The sequence below is a fragment of the Mytilus edulis genome, chromosome 2 (genome assembly GCF_963676685.1).
Source record: "Mytilus edulis chromosome 2, xbMytEdul2.2, whole genome shotgun sequence".
In the NCBI taxonomy this organism is placed as follows: domain Eukaryota; kingdom Metazoa; phylum Mollusca; class Bivalvia; order Mytilida; family Mytilidae; genus Mytilus; species Mytilus edulis.
In genome coordinates this window covers 38,604,200-38,622,401 of record NC_092345.1, presented here as the reverse complement: position 1 = coordinate 38,622,401, position 18,202 = coordinate 38,604,200, and the positions used below count along the sequence as shown (strand labels likewise).

At 34.8% G+C, this 18,202-nt stretch overlaps 1 protein-coding gene across 2 annotated transcripts; it reads left to right on the top strand.

The window, feature by feature from the left end:
* Positions 1-908: 908 nt before the first annotated feature.
* On the top strand, positions 909-16,308 carry LOC139510151 (SPRY domain-containing SOCS box protein 4-like). 2 transcript variants are annotated; one of them, XM_071296499.1, is made up of 5 exons: positions 909-1,015; positions 12,243-12,326; positions 12,926-13,048; positions 14,802-15,239; positions 16,180-16,308. In XM_071296499.1, the coding sequence occupies exons 2-5, from the start codon at positions 12,302-12,304 to the stop codon at positions 16,239-16,241; spliced, it is 648 nt and encodes a 215-aa protein (XP_071152600.1). In that variant the 5' UTR covers positions 909-1,015; positions 12,243-12,301; the 3' UTR covers positions 16,242-16,308. The 2 variants fall into 2 exon arrangements, with proteins under 2 accessions (XP_071152600.1, XP_071152599.1); XM_071296498.1 differs by lacking the exon at positions 909-1,015 and adding an exon at positions 11,287-11,420.
* Positions 16,309-18,202: the final 1,894 nt, after the last annotated feature.

The following is an 18,202-nucleotide window of genomic DNA, read 5'->3' as shown; positions in this document are numbered from 1 at the left end:
ATAATAAGTATAATTTGATGTATGGTGAGTTTATTATTATGTAAAACTTAACTGCTTGGGCCGTTAGTTAATTTTAAGTTATGCTTCGTTCACACGGGCATTTAATTCGAATTGAATTCGAATCGAATGCGAATCGAATTAGCTCATCGCGTTCACACATTCTTCTTTTTTAATTCGAATAGATTCGAATTGGCTAATTCGAATTAACTAATTCGCATTAGCAATACGCTATTGTTAATACGAATTAAAGGTTAACGTCGTTAGGACAGTAAATCGCGCATTGCAATTCGAATTAGAATTGACGTTAGAACGTTAAACGTTTCGAATGCGAATTAAACTAATTCGAATAAGTTAATGCGAATCGAATTCGAATTACGTGTGAACTCAGCATTACATTTAACATTAGTATGCTACATATCTGTTTGTTTCAAGTTTTTAAACTATAGTGACAATGTTTGTTGGTTTTATTTACGTATAGTTTTCCTTGTTGTTACATCTTAATTTTTATTACATGTATTTTTGGAACTATAGTTTTCACTTTTGGTATGAATGATCCATTCCTCAATATAGCGTATTTACAGTGAACTGTAACTTCATATGAAAAATTTCAGTACTACTTGCTTGGGCCAGTTCTGTTTTTATGGTTGCCAAGTTTTTGGCCTAGGTGGGGGTAGGATAAATGTTATTGCATATCATCTTTCCTGGTGGCATATGTGTCCCCATTCTAGGCCAAGAGTTTATGTTACATAATGGTATGTGACAATTTTATTGTTATGTAATTAACTTATGTTAATTAAGAACATTTTTCACTTATCTTTTATATGTTGCAAATAGTTTAAAGTTATGTAATACTTTACGTAATACTTTATGTTTTGACAATTTTACTTTGAAAATTAAAAATTCACATTATCATTGCTGTGTTTGCTATCCTTTACTTTCATGACTTAATTACTTAAACTCTAAAGAGATGGTTTAGTTTAGCGTCTGTTGTGGATTGCAGGAGGAGGGAATAAAGGCAAGTTATTTACATAACTATGTTTATGCTGACGGTTGAAATCTTTTTTATAAATTAGATTAGCATATAATTTCCATTTTTACCGATACCCTTTTGAGAGCCTCTTATTTTAAGACAAGACGAAGAGTTTTGATTGGTCAACTATATTTTGATATTCCACAATCAATTATTTAGACAGAAAGAGGATCGATATTATTTGTAATCAATAAGTAATTGTTGATCTCTCTGATTTTACCGCCCTCCTTCCCCATCATTTCCTATCTTCTTTTTTGTTTAAACTTAGTTAAGACTTCATGTGCTTATTCTGATTCTGATTTTGTTGTTATAAGGATATTGTAACATATCGTTACACAGTAACTATTTAATGTTTTATCTTATTAGTATAGTTTTAATTTTTTTCCTCTTCATAGTTTATTATGAGCTTCTACTCTGCTTTAGCTGGGGCATATGTGACCCCATTCTAGGCCAAGAGTTAATGCTACCTAATGGTATGGGACAATTTTATTGTAATGTAATTTACTTATGTTAATTAAGAACATTTTTCACTTATCTTTTATATGTTGTAAATAGTTTAAAGTTATGTAATGCTTTACGTAATACTTTATGTTTTGACAATTTTACTTTGAAAAGTAAAAATTCACAATATCATTTCTGTGTTTGTTATACTTTACTTTTATGACTTAATTACTTTTACTCTAAAGAAACTGTTTAGTTTAGCGTCTGTTGTGGATTGAAGGAGGAGGGCAATATATATATATATATACAACTCGTCTAAACATCAACCCAACAATATCAGATCTGTAAATTTGCTTTCGCAAATTTTTGGTTCTTCCCTCGCCGGGATTCGAACCCATGCTACTGTGATATCGTGACACCAAATCGCCTGCACTGCAGCCGTCCCGCTAGACCACACGACCACCTGGGCTCTCAAAAAAATAGCTTTCGCTGGCCGTGTGTTACCTTTCCTCGTCAGTTTTAATCTAGCGGCGTACTACAGTACATGATATATAAGGCATGAAGATGTTATTGTTACAGATCAGCTAAATTATCTATAGTAAAGGATCCTACAAATTAATGTAATATACAGTCACAGAAAATAATTATATTTATAAGTACGTCTGAGTCAGTGACAACTCTACAACAGATGTATCCATCGGATCGCCATCAATGATGGTGATACATGGCTGTGTACATAATGTATATACAACTCGTCTAAACATCAACCCAACAATGTTAGATCTGTAAATTTGCTTTCGCAAATTTTTGGTTCTTCCCTCGCCGGGATTCGAACCCATGCTACTGTGATATCGTGACACCAAATATATATGTTCCGGACCATATGAGTATTTGGACCATACGCGTATGGTCATGACCATATGCGTATACTCATATGGTCCGACGATACGCGTATGGTCCGACCGTACGCGTATGGTCGGACCATATGAGTATAATACTCGTTTGGTTATTAGCGGGCCGGACCATATGAGTATTTGGACCATATAGGGTTTTTTTTCAAATTACATTATAAACGTATCAATACAAAATCTATCTAAAAAAGCAATGACGGTTACATGAAATATATTAATTTTATAATTCAAAGACTACGTAAAAATTAAATATTGATGCCCTATAATTAGTTTTCATCGCTAATTACATTCTTGCATGTAGGCTTGGGTGACAGTTACTTCCACACGGTATCATAGCTTTTTTGCATTTACTAGTCCTTGTTGTGCACGATCCTTTTCATTCACATCTTTAATTTGTTTGCGAATGAAAGTTAGTCTTTTTGCAGCTGCGTACAGTGATACCAAGGTCTTGGGCCATTCCGATATATCTACGATGTTTTAAGAAGCTCTAGATCTCAAATATCGTAACACGACAAGTAAATAAAATTAACTATTTGAAACTTCTAATTTTTTTTAGCTAATCTTTTTGTTACGATTATATAAATTAATATAAAATTACCTATTAATATGATAGCGTCTTTTTAATGAACAGTCATATCATATGAAGAGTTGAGACGTATTTAAAGTAAACTGTAACAGAGTGTTAATTACCCCGACCATACGCGTATGGTCGGACCATATGAGTATATACCCATATATACCCATATGGTCATGACCATACGCGTATGGTCCAAATACGCATATGGTCCGGAACATATATATATATATATATCCTTTGCTATAGATAATTTAGCTGATCTGTAAAAATAACATCTCCATGCCTTATATATCATGTACTGTGATAAGACGCTAGATTAAAACTGACGTGGAAAGGTAACACCCGGCCACCGAATGCTTCATTATTATGAAACCCAGGTGGTCGTGTGGTCTAGCGCGACGGTTACAGTGCAGGTGATTTGGTGTCACGATATCTCAGTAGCATGGGTTCGAATCTCGACGAGGGAAGAATAAAAAATTTGCGAAAGCAAATTTACAAATCTAACATTGTTGGGTTGATGTTTAGACGAGTTGTATATATATATAGATAGATATATAAACAGTTATAAAGTTTTTCTTTAACTATGTTATGAAATCGTATTGTAATGTCTGTTATTGAGATTCTCATGTTGTCCACCAGAATCCTTAATAGGAACAGTACATATTCTATATTCTTCTTTATCTAAATCAATTGTAATTTATTCATTTCAAAACCCCTTGTATAAACAAATTTAACCAACGTGTGGTTGTTGTTGTACTCAGAAGATGATTCAATTTGGGTGAAGTTAAGGGTCATAACCTTTTATCAGCTCACTGGATGAATCTAAATATGCTACTGTAACGGTTGTTAATGAAATTGATAACTTTGTGGAATGTGGAAGGCACTTGAATAGGATTTTAGTTTAACAAAAAATAATATATTTTTTTTATTCTTAATCATTAGAGAAACAGATTCTTACATATAGTTATCGGATTCTCGATGGTTAAATTATAAATTTTAAAGTCCTCGCCTAGGCTCGGACTTTAGATAATTGGTAATTTAACTATCTCGATTGAAAAAATCCGTTAATCAACGGGTATCAATGAAATATTTATATTTATCCGCTCTTTTGTACTGTTCAACATGATGCAAATCAACTAAGTTTTGTCATCAATTTATTAACGCGACCAGAAACTAAGTGCAAATATGTAAAACTTGAATAAAAAAATAAAAAAAAATAGTGAAAATAAGTCGCTGCAAACTAGACCATAGAGGGTCAAACGCGAATAAAAGTATCCCTATCTAATCATAATAAGATCTGTTATTTCGCTCAGCTTTCACTAAATAATTCAAAATTTGGTGACTATGTGGAACGCATCTATCCAATCAAGCTAGAGATAAAGGATACTACAGATACAGTTAAGACGGCCTCATATCTTGACTTACATCTAGAAATTGACAATGAGGGTCGGTTGAAAACAAAACTTTACGACAAAAGAGATGATTTCAGCTTTCCAATTGTGAACTTTCCATTTCTAAGTAGCAACATTCCAGCAGCACCTGCATACGGGGTATATATCTCCCAATTGATACGATATTCCCGTGCTTGCATTTCCTATCATGATTTTCTTGATAGAGGGTTGCTGCTCACAAGGAAGCTATTAAACCAAGAGTTCCAAATGGTGAAGTTGAAATCATCCCTTCGTAAATTTTATGGACGCCATCACGAGTTGGTTGACCGTTATGGAATAACCGTCTCACAAATGATATCGGATATGTTCCTCACGTCGTAACTACAATCCCCTTCCCTTTCCTGAATGTGACCTACCGAATTAGACTATTTACCGGATTTGTTATCACATAAGCAACACGACGGGTGCCGCATGTGGAGCAGGATCTGCTTACCCTTCCGGAGCACCTGAGATCACCCCTAGTTTTTTGGTGGGGTTCGTGTTGTTTATTCTTTAGTTTTCTATGTTGTGTCGTGTGTGCTGTTGTTTGTTTGTCTTTTTCATTTTTAGCCATGGCGTTGTCAGTTTGTTTTAGATTTATGAGTTTGACTGTCCCTTTGGTATCTTTCGTCCCTCTTTTATAGAATAGCTTCGACGAGAAAGTTGTACATATTAAAGGCTTTTTAGTGCACTTTATGTTGTTTTTTTTTACTTGTGTTGATGCAGATTTGATTTTTAGTATAGCATATGTATATGATAAATACTAAAACACAAGTTCGTCTAAAAAAGTGACAAAACTATCCATTGGATCACCACCCATCTCTCCTTCGGTGTCATTCGTGAGCATCGTGAACAGTTAAAAAGAATTCCAAGATATGCCCGCCCCTCACCTCCTCCTACCCCCCCCCCCCCCCCAATGATAGCTTGTATGCATCTCAAATTTTTGCGGAAGCTGTTGGTGCGGTCTGAAGTGTCTGATCCGAGAAGTTCTTCTGGAGAATGTCGTTCGTGTGATGATAAACGCTGCAAAACCTGCCTATATATACTTTTCACAGTAAGATAACCGAATATAACCATTAAACAAGTTTGAGATTGGTAAAAAGCTATGAACTGTTCGCTCTATCCTAATTTAAGGTAATATGTGTACATGTGGTTGTTGATTTAGTATTGGAAATGTAGTATTTTTAGATATTGATTGATATAAAATTGATTTACTTTTAAGAGTGTACGTCATATAATCATGTTTTTAGAATTGTGTTCACTTTACTTGATGAAAATTAAAACATTTACAAATAGACACGACGCATGGGGTGTGCATCTGTGGAGGTTTGCATAGATTGGCAAGAGTTATAAAATACAGATAATTATATTGCATTTTTGTAAACATTCCACATATGAAATCGTTTATCCAAATAAAATCGTGTAAATTGCAGATCAAAAAAGCAAATAAACACGTATTAACAATTGATATTTCAATATTAAATTTCAGTGTGCAATACATGTATATGTATAATAAAACTTACATGAATTAAAGATAGTTGATCGGAACTATCTTGAGACGAAAAAAGACTGTAATTCTTTATCTCATTTAAACCAATAGCTGTTGTTGCATCTCAGCAGAAGCAGGAACCAACCAATCAGAATCCATATGTGATAAGTAATTAATTCAAGTCTGTTAACTGTTGTGTAATGCGTCTAGTGTGCTGTGTTTTGTGTCTGTGTGCTTGTCACCTCTTGCTTTCAGCGCCACTGGCTAACAGAAATGTGAAAAGGTGAGCAGTTTGTCAGTCTCACCCTGCCAGTACATAGCCTCTCCACATCAAGTCCTATGTAGTACCTCCCCGTGGGAACAGATGGATACTGAGCACCGAAAGGCATCAGGCATAACTACAAGGGCGACGGGAAGATAGGTCTCGTGAGCCTAGGAAGGCAGCCTGTCTAGGAGAAGGAAAACTCTGATTTCAAATCCCGGTTGGTGGTAACCGTTAGTCCTTTCAAGACAACCACTCCAGCTATTGGACAAATAGTGGGGAGATCACTGCCCCGGCGGAAGATTGCTGCCAAGCGACAACGGCAAAGGGCGTATGAGGGCAAACAATGCCCCACCGGCTTTTGACCCGTATGGGGAAGGCTACATTCCAGATGCCTTTACAAAACCACCTGGAGCTTTAGGTAGGCTAATCCCCCGCTTAGAGGTTAAAACGGATTACAGAAACACGAGACGAAAATTTACAAACCTTGGATGAAAGAGAAAGAAGACCTTTACATAGAAGGAGAATGACGTTGGATGGCCAAAACCGAAAGGAAGCTACACAACTGAGACTTCTGAACTCTAAATCCGCAACAAAGATAGGAACATGAAATGTGAGATCTATGTACATTCCAGGAAAAGCGCAAACCATCGCCAATGAAATAAAGGCATATGAAATAGGCATACTAGGAATAGCGGAAGCAAGATGGAATGATGCAGGACAATCAAAACTAACATCAGGAGAAATGATTATATACTCTGGACATATGGAGGAGAACGCTCAACATTCTGAAGAAGTTGCCATTATGCAGTCAAAAGAAGCTCAGAAAACACTAATTGGATGGGAGCCAATAAGTGCAAGAATCATCATGGCAAAATTCAAGACCACAAATAAAAGGATATCATTAAACATCATCCAATGCTATGCCCCTACAAATGGTGCAGAGGACAATATCAAGGAAGAATTCTATCAATTGCTGGAAGAAACCACCAGGAAATGTAGCTCCAAAGACATCACAATCTTCATGGGAGACCTAAATGCTAAGGTAGGAAGCGACAACACCGGTTATGAACAAGTGATGGGAAGACATGGGCTAGGAGAAATGAATGAGAATGGAGAGCTCTTTGCCAACCACTGTGCAAATCACAATCTGGTCATTGGTGGAACAGTTTTCCCACACACAAAATGTCATCTAGCAACATGGGTATCTCCAGACATGAACACTGAAAACCAAATAGATCATGTCTGCATCTCCAAGAAGTTTAGGAGAGGTTTACAAGAAGTCCGAGTTAAAAGAGGAGCTGACGCTGCCACTGACCACCACCTTATTGTAGCTAATGTCAAATTGAAGCTGATGAAACATCAAAATATTGAATCAACAGGAAAACGATTTAACATATCAATGTTGGAAAACAAAACAAAGAAATCAGAATTCCAGATAGAGCTAAAAAATCGCTTTTCAATATTTCAGAATGCAGCAGAGGAAATAATTTCAATAGAAGATCACTGGCAAGAGATTAAAAATGCTTTCACGACAGCTTGCGAAACATCAGTTGGTTTAAAAAATAGGAAACATGAGGAATGGATAACGCCAGAAACACTTGTAAAAGTAGAAAAAAGGAAAAATATAAAAACTATCCTGAACAACAGCAAAACAAGATCAGCAAAACAATCAGCCTCAAAAGAGTATACTATAGCTAACAAGGATGTCAGGAACAGTGCAAGGAGAGATAAGAGGGCATTTGTAGAGAAACTGACAGCAGAAGCAGAAGAAGCAGCCAGAGCAAACAACATCAAAGCTCTGTATGACAACATAAAACTGCTAACAGGGAAATACCAGAAAGGAAGTAGACCAGTCAAAAGCAAAGAAGGGAAAACACTCAACAAACATGAAGAGCAAATGAAAAGATGGGTTGAGCATTTCAAGGATGTGCTAAACCAGGACCCACCTGTAAGAAAAGCTGACATCCCACCCTCGGAAGAGCTTTTAGCAGTAGACTGTAAAAGACCATCAACAGGAGAAATAAAGAAAGCCATAAAAATGCTAAAGAACAACAAAGCTCCAGGTCCTGACAACATACCTGCAGAAGCACTGAAAGCAGACATTGAAACATCAACTCAAATGCTATAGGAGCTATTTGGAAAGATCTGGGAAGAAGAAGAGGTCCCGCTAGAATGGAAAGAAGGACACATGATAAAGCTTCAAAAGAAGGGCAATTTAAGCATTTGTGACAACTATAGAGGAATGATGCTACTATCAGTTCCAGGGAAAGTTTTAAATAGAGTTATGTTAAACCGACTCAAAAATGCAATAGATGAAAAGCTTCGTGACAACCAAGCTGGATTTAGACAAAAACGATCATGTGCAGACCAAATAGCAACCTTACGTATCATCCTCGAACAATCACAAGAGTTCAATTCATCACTCTATTCTGTTTTGTCGACTTTGCCAAAGCCTTTGACAGTTTAGATAGAGATGTGTTGTGGCAGTTGATGAGATACTATGGCATTCCTGAAAAATTTATTACCATCATCAGAAACACCTATACAGGAATGCAGAGTAAGGTTATACATGAAGGTCAATTAACAGAGGCCATTGATATAACAACTGGGGTAAGACAAGGCTGTCTCCTTTCACCTATGCTATTCCTCCTGGCAGTTGATTGGATCATGAAGCAAGCCACAGATGGCATCCAATGGACCATGTGTTCACTCAGCTGGATGACCTAGACTTTGCCGATGACATTGCATTGCTATCCCACAACCACCAACAAATGCAGGACAAACTAGAGCAGGTTGAAAAGAGAGCAGCAGAAACGGGCCTTTCCTTCAATCATAACAGGACCAAAGTGTTAAAGGCAAACACAAAGTCTCAAGCCAGTCTGATGGTTAACACCCAAGCATTAGAAGAAGTGGAATCCTTTACATACCTTGGAAGCGTAGTGGATAATCTTGGCGGCTCAGATAAAGATGTAAAGATCAGAATTGGCAAACCCAGAACTACATTTAACATGATGGGGTCAATCTGGAAAGCACGAAATATCACACTTAAGACCAAAATACGCTTGTTCAATTCAAACGTAAAAACCATTCTCTTATATGGAGCTGAGACTTGGAAAACAACAAAAAACCTGCTTCATAAACTTCAAGTCTTCATTAACAACTGCCTCAGGCGCATCCTTAACATCAGATGGCCTGAGAAGATATCAAACAAAGATCTTTGGGAAAAGACCAACCAATCCCCAGTTGATGAAGAGTTTAAAAAGAGAAAATGGCGATGGATAGGACACACACTGAGGAAGCCAAAAACTAACATTACAAGGCAAGCCTTACAGTGGAACTCACAAGGAAAGCGTAGCAGGGGCAGACCAAGATACACCTGGAGAAGGAATGTTGCAGCCGAGATGGAGAAAGAAGGGTACAAGTGGCTCGATCTGGAGAGGCTAGTAAAGAACAGAACAAGGTGGAGAAATATCGTTAGTGGCCTATGCTCCACCAAGGGGCAACAGGATTAAGCAAGTAAGCAATTAATTCAAGATTGCGTGTATGTCGACTGAAACTTGTAGCTCTGCACTGTGATGCGAAGCAAATATTTTGTAATGTGACCTGTAAATGTATGAAATGTTTAGTTCGTGTCCCCTTATATGTAGGTGAGTCAAAGCAGCCTTTCCACAAATGCCTCAATGACCAGAGAAGTTATTTATCTCTAAGAAGCAACTTCTCCCATTTAGTCAGCATTTTAGACAGTTGGATCAAAAACCTGATGACTTTAACCGCATGAAAATTTTAGTGATTGAACAGAATATTCACTGCCCAGCAACAGGTTTGGGTAAGCTTTTGGACAAAGGAAATGTAACTTCATCCAAACGGCACCAATAAGAAATACTTTCAGTTTTATGAGAGTTTTATAGAGGGACATATTTTGACTATTTGGGATCATCTCGGATCGGATGTATATATGTACACAGGCACATCGTTTGAGTTTTGACTTTTTTTTATGAGATCCGAGATGTGGGATTAAATCAATAGACCAAAACTTACCTGTATTAGTGAGCTATTTTACACAAACATTTAGTACTATTAAAATTATTGACACTGACGGAAGGTTATTTATATGCCGCCGAAATATTGTTAACACGATCTTATACCTTCATCTTGTATATTATCATCAAGAAGAAATGTATAAGTATATTAAATCAATAAATTTATCGGCCTAACGGTCCTATTCAGTTTCTTTCCATTCTTCTCAATTTCACTTGGATTTTGCGGGAGTACGTAGACTAAGTATGCGCGGAAAAAAGGTCTCCGAATTAGAATATTTTCAAAAAAAATTGGCGTTTTCTTTGGAAACTGAAGATTGTCTAAAAGACAAATTAAGGAAATACGAAACACTACATTTATTCGTCATATATACAAATGTTTCCGACTTTGTATGGTTTAAGAGGAGTTTTGTCTCAGAGAAATCGGTCTCTTCATTTAGTAGTATAGACAGGCATATACCAGACTCAAACTGCGTAACATAATAATTATATAAGGCATCTGTATACTAAGTATGAAGCATCAAGGTCAACTATACCCTCTGACACATAAAGCTTGATAAGAATAGTTTTCTTCGAGACTTCCTGATTGTACTCCATATGTCTCTAATACTGTGACTTTGTCGCACGCGAATAAAAAATAACTTTACAGGGGCAATAACTCCAAAACAGGGGAACAATTTTTTCAATAATTTTCAGAATAAATTTACGTCCCCCCACCCCCCTACTTCCTATAGTTGTAGAGATATAACCCAAAATGTTAATATGAGATCACGGATTGAGAAACCAGGATAACGGATTGATAATAAACGGATTATCAATTCGAGATAATGAATTATTTTTTTAACTGTCCCTTTATGGCTTCCGTAACGTAATAACGATTTAAATTCATGATATAGAATTTGAAATATATTTGTTTTGGTTTTTGCAAATGGGCTTCCGTATTTAAATAGTATACAACTTACAGTTAAATTTAAAGTCGATTGAAAGTTGGTGTAATTATACCATTTACAAATTCAATACTTGCCCTTTAAATATATTTGAGATTGACAGGTAACACAAAAGATAATTCATACCTATCTACAATTTATTTACATTTTCATTGATCGCTCTGACAAATTTTATTCGTGATTATTTGAAGGAAATAGATCATGTGCACATTAACAAAACCAACAAGAAAATGACAATGTTGTGTATTTGGTTTCACGGGAAAGACATCTGAACATATAAGGATTTAGCTACGGTATGTAAATTGACGTATATTTATCTAAAATACAAACTTTTATCGAAGTTTTAGCCAAGTGTCCTCATTTTATGATTAAAACTACATCCAAACAACAAATAACCAAAGACATATGTAGTCTACTTTTACGCGTTTTTTCTACACAATTATAAGTTTGTGGTCCTTTGATCCACATAAACAAAACTTATACGACGTGTTATTTACTAAAGCACAATGTAAGATTTTTTTTATTTTTTTGGGGGTAAATTTCTTCTTCCACTTCTTTATAGTTCAGGACTCCATCAGCATACTGATGATAACGTTCCAGGCACTGGTTTTACTATGCCGCGCGTTTAGATTAAAGTAACGAATGCAATTTATAATACTTTTTTTTTTCATGTTAACTTTCATGATTGTGATTGTTTTTCTTTCGCATAAACTCATTCCGCCTACGTTAAAATCATTGACACTGACGAAAATCTTAAAATTTTATAACACCAGCTACGTAATTTTCCTAGTAGTGGATCCAGAAATTTCATAAAGGGTCGGGAGGGGGGAAGGGGCACTGACTGTCCAAGAGGGACCTGCTCCAGTCATGCTTCAGTGATTCCCTATGTAATTAACCAAAATTAAACAAATTGATTATGATAGTATTACAATTAGATGAATAATGTGAAATAATGAACATTCAATCAAGTAAAGTAAATATCTATTTTTTGAATTGTCTATTTGAATCCTGTTGTGACACTCCCACACAGGGTAACACTTACTGCCACAAGAAATAATCCCAACAGGAACTTAAACATTAACAAACAAAAAAATATTGGTCTTTTTATATTTCAGACAAAATATTAATCACAAGTAGGGCTATAATACGACGCAATGGTCTCAGCATAGAACAAATGGGGAATGGAGCATCCGTTTCAGGTAAACTTGCACACTCATTGCACACTAATCTTGTTAATGATTCTAAATATGCATTTAATCATTTCCACTTGCCATTACGATGCCCAAATTCCACTGGTCAGTCTCGCACGTTGTAGATATATTACAGTAGATGTTCTCGCGATACAATATTCTTGATAACGTAAAATTTAACAACCAAGCTGATCATCACATGATAAATGGTCAATACTTAATCAATCTCACCCTTTATAATAATATATAGCTGGAGATTGCTTGCGCATGTACTTGGCGTGTTCAACTATTAAAAGGAAAAGGATGTCAACATTGAAAGTGGAACATTTTTGTTGACTGATTCGATGCACAAAAAAATCATTCTTTTACAGGTAAAAACTATATAACATGAAATCATACAGATCTAGAAAACTCCAATTGCACGAATATCTATATCCATATTAAGTTATATGACTGTTCGCAGTCTTCGGAGGTCACCTCGATGGTTTATAAGATGGCGGGTAAACAAACATATTATCACCAGAGACATATATACACAGAATTAGTATGCTTGAACGCTAAACACGTTTTACGGAGTTTTATGTAATATGTCTCCTTTATTTTATTAGACAGTCCTCCCCGGTGGATATACACGGTGAGTTTTTCTCCTAAATTCTACAAAGATGGCTTCGGCAGAGTATCACCTGGATGTAAAACTGTATCATTGAATACAGTTGTTAGACATCGAAAAGGTTAGTAGTCAATTGACTTATTAATAAATTATAAGTTGGAATTTAAAAGTAAGAAAAACTACCATACACATATACAAACACAATAGTCACGGTATGCAAATGATCCTGGAACTTTTAAACATTTTCAATATAGAGTAAACTTGTATGATTTGTAGACGATTGCTATAGTGTTTATATAAGAACTTTTTAAGATTATTGCATAGGAGTATGGAGCTGTTGCAGATATATAATCAGAAGTCCTTTTTCCTGCGGGAAACCTATTAAAACATAATTTCGAAATCATCAAAATTGGAGAGGCCGCATTTCATAGGGCCGCGGGTAATATAACAGCTTCTTTGGAACCCGGATCCCTTCTTTTTGGAGCTCTATTTAATACAAGTTAAAGTATCGGTGAAACCAGGTGTGCGTTATATAACGCAAAAGGTTTGCGTTATATCGCAAATGTTTGCGTTAAACGCAATCATAGGAAGAAAAAAATGTGTGGCGCTAATACGCTTCCGTAGAAACCCGGAGATCAGCATTTGTTAATGGAGCTTGGATCCCACGATGAGCATGTACCCAAACAATAAAATACGATGGATCTTGAAGCCATGATTTTGTGTCATTCCTCAAAATGGGGAGAGTAACATGTGTAGAAATTGAGCTGTAAAAAACATATAATCTTTTTACTGAAAAAAATCAAACTACATATTCAATGACATTGTTTGGTTCTTAGATGCATTTTTTTACTTTACGTTTTTATGCATAACTGATTAAGCATCTATGCTATATAAATACAAATGAAACTGTAGAAACAGGACAATTCTAATGACAATAGGACCTTACTGGTAATAATTTAACATTCTTGATTACACGAAATACAAAATGGTAATTATTGGGGTTGAAATTTGATTACGTAAATGCATTTGAAAATGTTACCCGAATAGAGCTTTATTTGTCTAAAATATTATCGATATTAATGTGAGAGCCACCTATAATACATTGTATCTCCTCCAGTTACAGCAAGCGTTTTCCTCAAAATCCATCCAATTGTCTATTTACTAAAGTATCATTGTGTTGCTTTTCAAAATCAAACATCGTGCGCATAGACAAAGGTATCATACGTGTAAAAAGTAATTGGATGAGCGCTCATTTATAGACAATCGAAGAACTGCCCTCATTTGTAATACCATGATACAATAAGATAAGTTAAGATAAGATAAGATAAGTTAATAATAAGATAATTTTATTAACCAATTATGGTGCCCAAAATTTGAGCTATACAATCAAATGAATTACAAAATTAAGCACAGTAAATTAGAATGAAAAGAAAATTGATATATCAAAATATTATTTGATTTAATTCAATTCAATTCTTAATCGACCATCAATAAAAGCACACTTATGTCAAAAACTCACGGTTGGTATGATCAACTACAATATTTTCCCTGGTAAAAGCCTATAACCTGTCATAATTTAGAACGTTTCTGTTTAATTTTTGTATTAATTTTCAATGGTTTTACAATTGAGAATTGTCAGTTTAAAAGGGATAATTTATTGATAAAAACTGTTTCTTTCCTTCTTATATGTTCCAGACCATAGGCGTATTTGGACTATATGCAAATGGTCATGACCTTATGTGTATATACTCATATGGTCAGACCATACGCGTATGGTCGTACCATATGAGTAAACGCATATGGTCATGACCCTACGCGTATGGTCCAAATACTCATATACAGAAAGGTTGAGAATTACTTTAATTTTACTGCAGGATGTTATGAAACAGACGGTGCTATATGGAGCAAAGGATTCAGTACAGGAAAACACGTATTTGAAGTTGTTTTCCCCAAAAAGGCAAGAAGACCATATGGGTCTATAGGAATTGGCACAAAACACACTGAATTACATCTACAGAAAGCTACAACACTAGTAGGCAAATCTAAATATTCATGGGGAGTAGATCTCTCTTCGAAAAAAGTGTTTTCGAACGGTTTACTTGTGGGCAAATTTCCTGATGCTATTTTCACAAAACTACCCGACAGGTTTTTCATGTACATTGATTTAGTAAGTTGTAGACTAATGTTTGGCAGTGACGGAAAGTACTATGGTGTTGCTATCGAAGATGAGACGATGAAGCATTTTACAGTTTATCCCATGGTTTCGTCTGCCAAAGAAGGAGCTGCTATTACAATGGTTTACAGAGGAATAGGTACGCTTTTAAAACCCTACAATGTTATATATGTGTCATTTCTTATGATACGGCACATCCGACGTTTTTCATCATTGCTTTTTTTTTCAGTATCACAACACACTTTTGAAATGTCCCTCTAGGTGAATTTCAAACCCTAGTTCGATGAAAGGTCTCCTATATCATAAAATGGGAAAGAAAAAACTATCGGCATGAACATTTAATTACCCAAAAAATCCGAGTTCTTTTTAATACATTTTGCATAATAAAAACGTACTGTTAAACAACATGATTCTGTGGCACAATGTTATAAATTGAAAATACATGTAGGTATCGCAAATGAACAACGAACCGTAAGTCCAATATATCGCTTCACTGCCAGTAAACTGTAGACTTCAGAAAAGAGAACAACAAGCAGTTAGAAGAGTCTTGATCAACACCTCTCTCATTGTATTTCTAGCGGGACGGCTGCAGTGCAGGCGATTTGGTGTCACGATATCACAGTAGCATGGGTTCGAATCCCGGCGAGGGAAGAACCAAAAATTTGCGAAAGCAAATTTACAGATCTAACATTGTTGGGTTGATGTTTAGACGAGTTATATATATATATATATATATATAACAAAACACCAACAAAGAAACACAGAAAATAAAACCAGACACAACAAGAACATATACAGATTTGATGTTAGTTGATATTGCTTATTTTCTTCATTTTTCATTAGTATACTTTTATTATTAATATGGCACTATATGGCTTTACTGTAATATTTAAACAAGCAAGGGTAAACTCTCATGTTAAAGTAATGAAATCACCACGAAAACAAAACAAAAAAATATATCAGAAAGAACGTGAACATGTAAAACACAGTATTTTCTAAGATTGTATATACTAATTAGACAAGTTACATCTCATTGCGAAATGTCTTCAGTTCTAATAATTTCTTTTCTTTTTTTTTAGGTCGAGTTGTTCATGGCCCCATTAGAAAGAAACGAGTACTAATTAAAAGTTTAAGAAAATAAAGCTTATAATATTTCCCATAAACATTGTAAATATTTAATGACAATTAATAAAATTATCAATAATTGACATCGTACACATTTTATGTATTATATAAACCTAATAATATCATCAGAACGATTGGTTGCTTCGTAAATCTTAAACAATATAAATCTTGAATAATATAAATCTTAAAATGCAACGTTACTTAGTTATCAACAGTATTACGTGGTTGCTTGAATTGGGACACAACTGAATGATTATTCAAATTAAAAATATATATATTTTTTTTAAATGCCTCTGGAATTTAAGAAAAGAGAATAGTTCTAAGTTAAAACATTTGTTTCACTGAACGGGCGAACTACATAATGCGATAATTGGAATTTTCGAAAAATGTTAGTTTACGCGAACAGATAGTATAGCGTGTGAGTACATTTGGAATTCAACTACTAGTAATTTGTTTACGTGTGTGTCAAATTCTGAAAATAACATGAGATATCCGAAAATTTAGTAAATTTATGAATGTAGACATGTATATAGAAAATATAATAAAAAAGCACTACATATTATTTTTTAGAGCAAAGTCTTGAATCAAGTCATTATGTCAATGTGTATATGACATAGAATTCCCCGGAAATTTAAAATGTTATTCATCTACGGTGAACTGAATTTTGACAAAATAGCTGTGGTATAATGATACTGATAGAGATATAATGATCGAGGCGAACTGTGTATATGATTATTTATTTTGAAAACGAATATTCCAGTCTTTGGCCGAATTTTGTGAATTAAATGTCCCATTTCCATTCGAATGTAAAAGTGAAGATAATTAATCACCCATTTCATTTATATGATTTAAGTTTAAAGCAACTACATGTAGCACATGATTTATTTGTATTACACAGTTTGATTTAGAAGATAAACCGACATAGTTATAGATGATACAATTAGTTTCATAATTGCTTACACAATTATATATTAATATTCTTATAATTGTGATAAATATATCAAATAACATGATTTATCAAACCTAATCTCGATTTATAATAATTTTTTTTTAGAAATTAACCTATGACGTCACTTCATGTGTGGCGTTTATACATGTATTTGTGTGACGCATAGTTCAATATTCTTATATGCTGTTTTTGTGTACTGTCCTTAAATAATCCTAGATATTCGTTGTTATTCGATGTCCAAATGTTCTTTAATATTATTTATTTATGTATGTCTCTGTCCTGGGAGTTCTTACACTTATTTGTACTGTATTCCTGTCATATAATGTTGTCATTTTATCGGTATATTTAACATTGCCCTTAAAGTTAGCTAGCAACAAAACCAGGTTCAACCCACCATTTGTTTTTCTTAAAATGTCCTGTACCAAGCCAGGAGTATGACAACTGTTATCTGAAAGTTTAATTCTATGTATGTTCCATTGTCGTTTGCTTTTTTGTTGCACTTCAGTGTTTCTGTTGTTTCGGTGTTCCCTTCTTATAGTTGATGTGTTTTCCTCGGTTTTTGTTTGTAACCCCGATTTATTTTTGACTTTCGAGAACCGGTTACTACTGTGGCCTTTATTTATAGTTTATTCTAATGTTGTTTAGTTACACCATTGCCCAAAGTTGGCTTTATAGCGATAGCAGAGTAGTTTAAAACCGCCACAATCTGTATGTGACCGTCCAAAGCCAGGGACTGTTATTCAGAAGTTGTGATTAGTTGCTGTAGATCATATTTATTTTCCATTGATTGTTTTGTCTTTAAATCAGGTCGTATTTTTTTCTCATTAGAAGTGTTTAAAATTTGTCTGGATTATGTTCATCGTTAAGGTCAGTACGATGATCAATAGATGTTTTAACGTCTATGTCATTTGGTGTCTGGCGGAATTGCCAATCATAAAACATCTTCTTATTATGGTACCCTAGTAACAACTCAGAAAACAATATCACGCATATGACATTTGAGTGGGCATTCCTAACATTTCAATAAT

Excerpts from the sequence above, each read along its gene's own strand:
- LOC139510151 (XM_071296499.1), top strand. The coding sequence starts at position 12,302 with ATGGGGAATGGAGCATCCGTTTCAG. Across the intron at positions 12,327-12,925 it reads GAATGGAGCATCCGTTTCAG|ACAGTCCTCCCCGGTGGATA; the intron begins GTAAACTTGCAC and ends TTATTTTATTAG. Across the intron at positions 13,049-14,801 it reads AGTTGTTAGACATCGAAAAG|GATGTTATGAAACAGACGGT; the intron begins GTTAGTAGTCAA and ends ATTTTACTGCAG.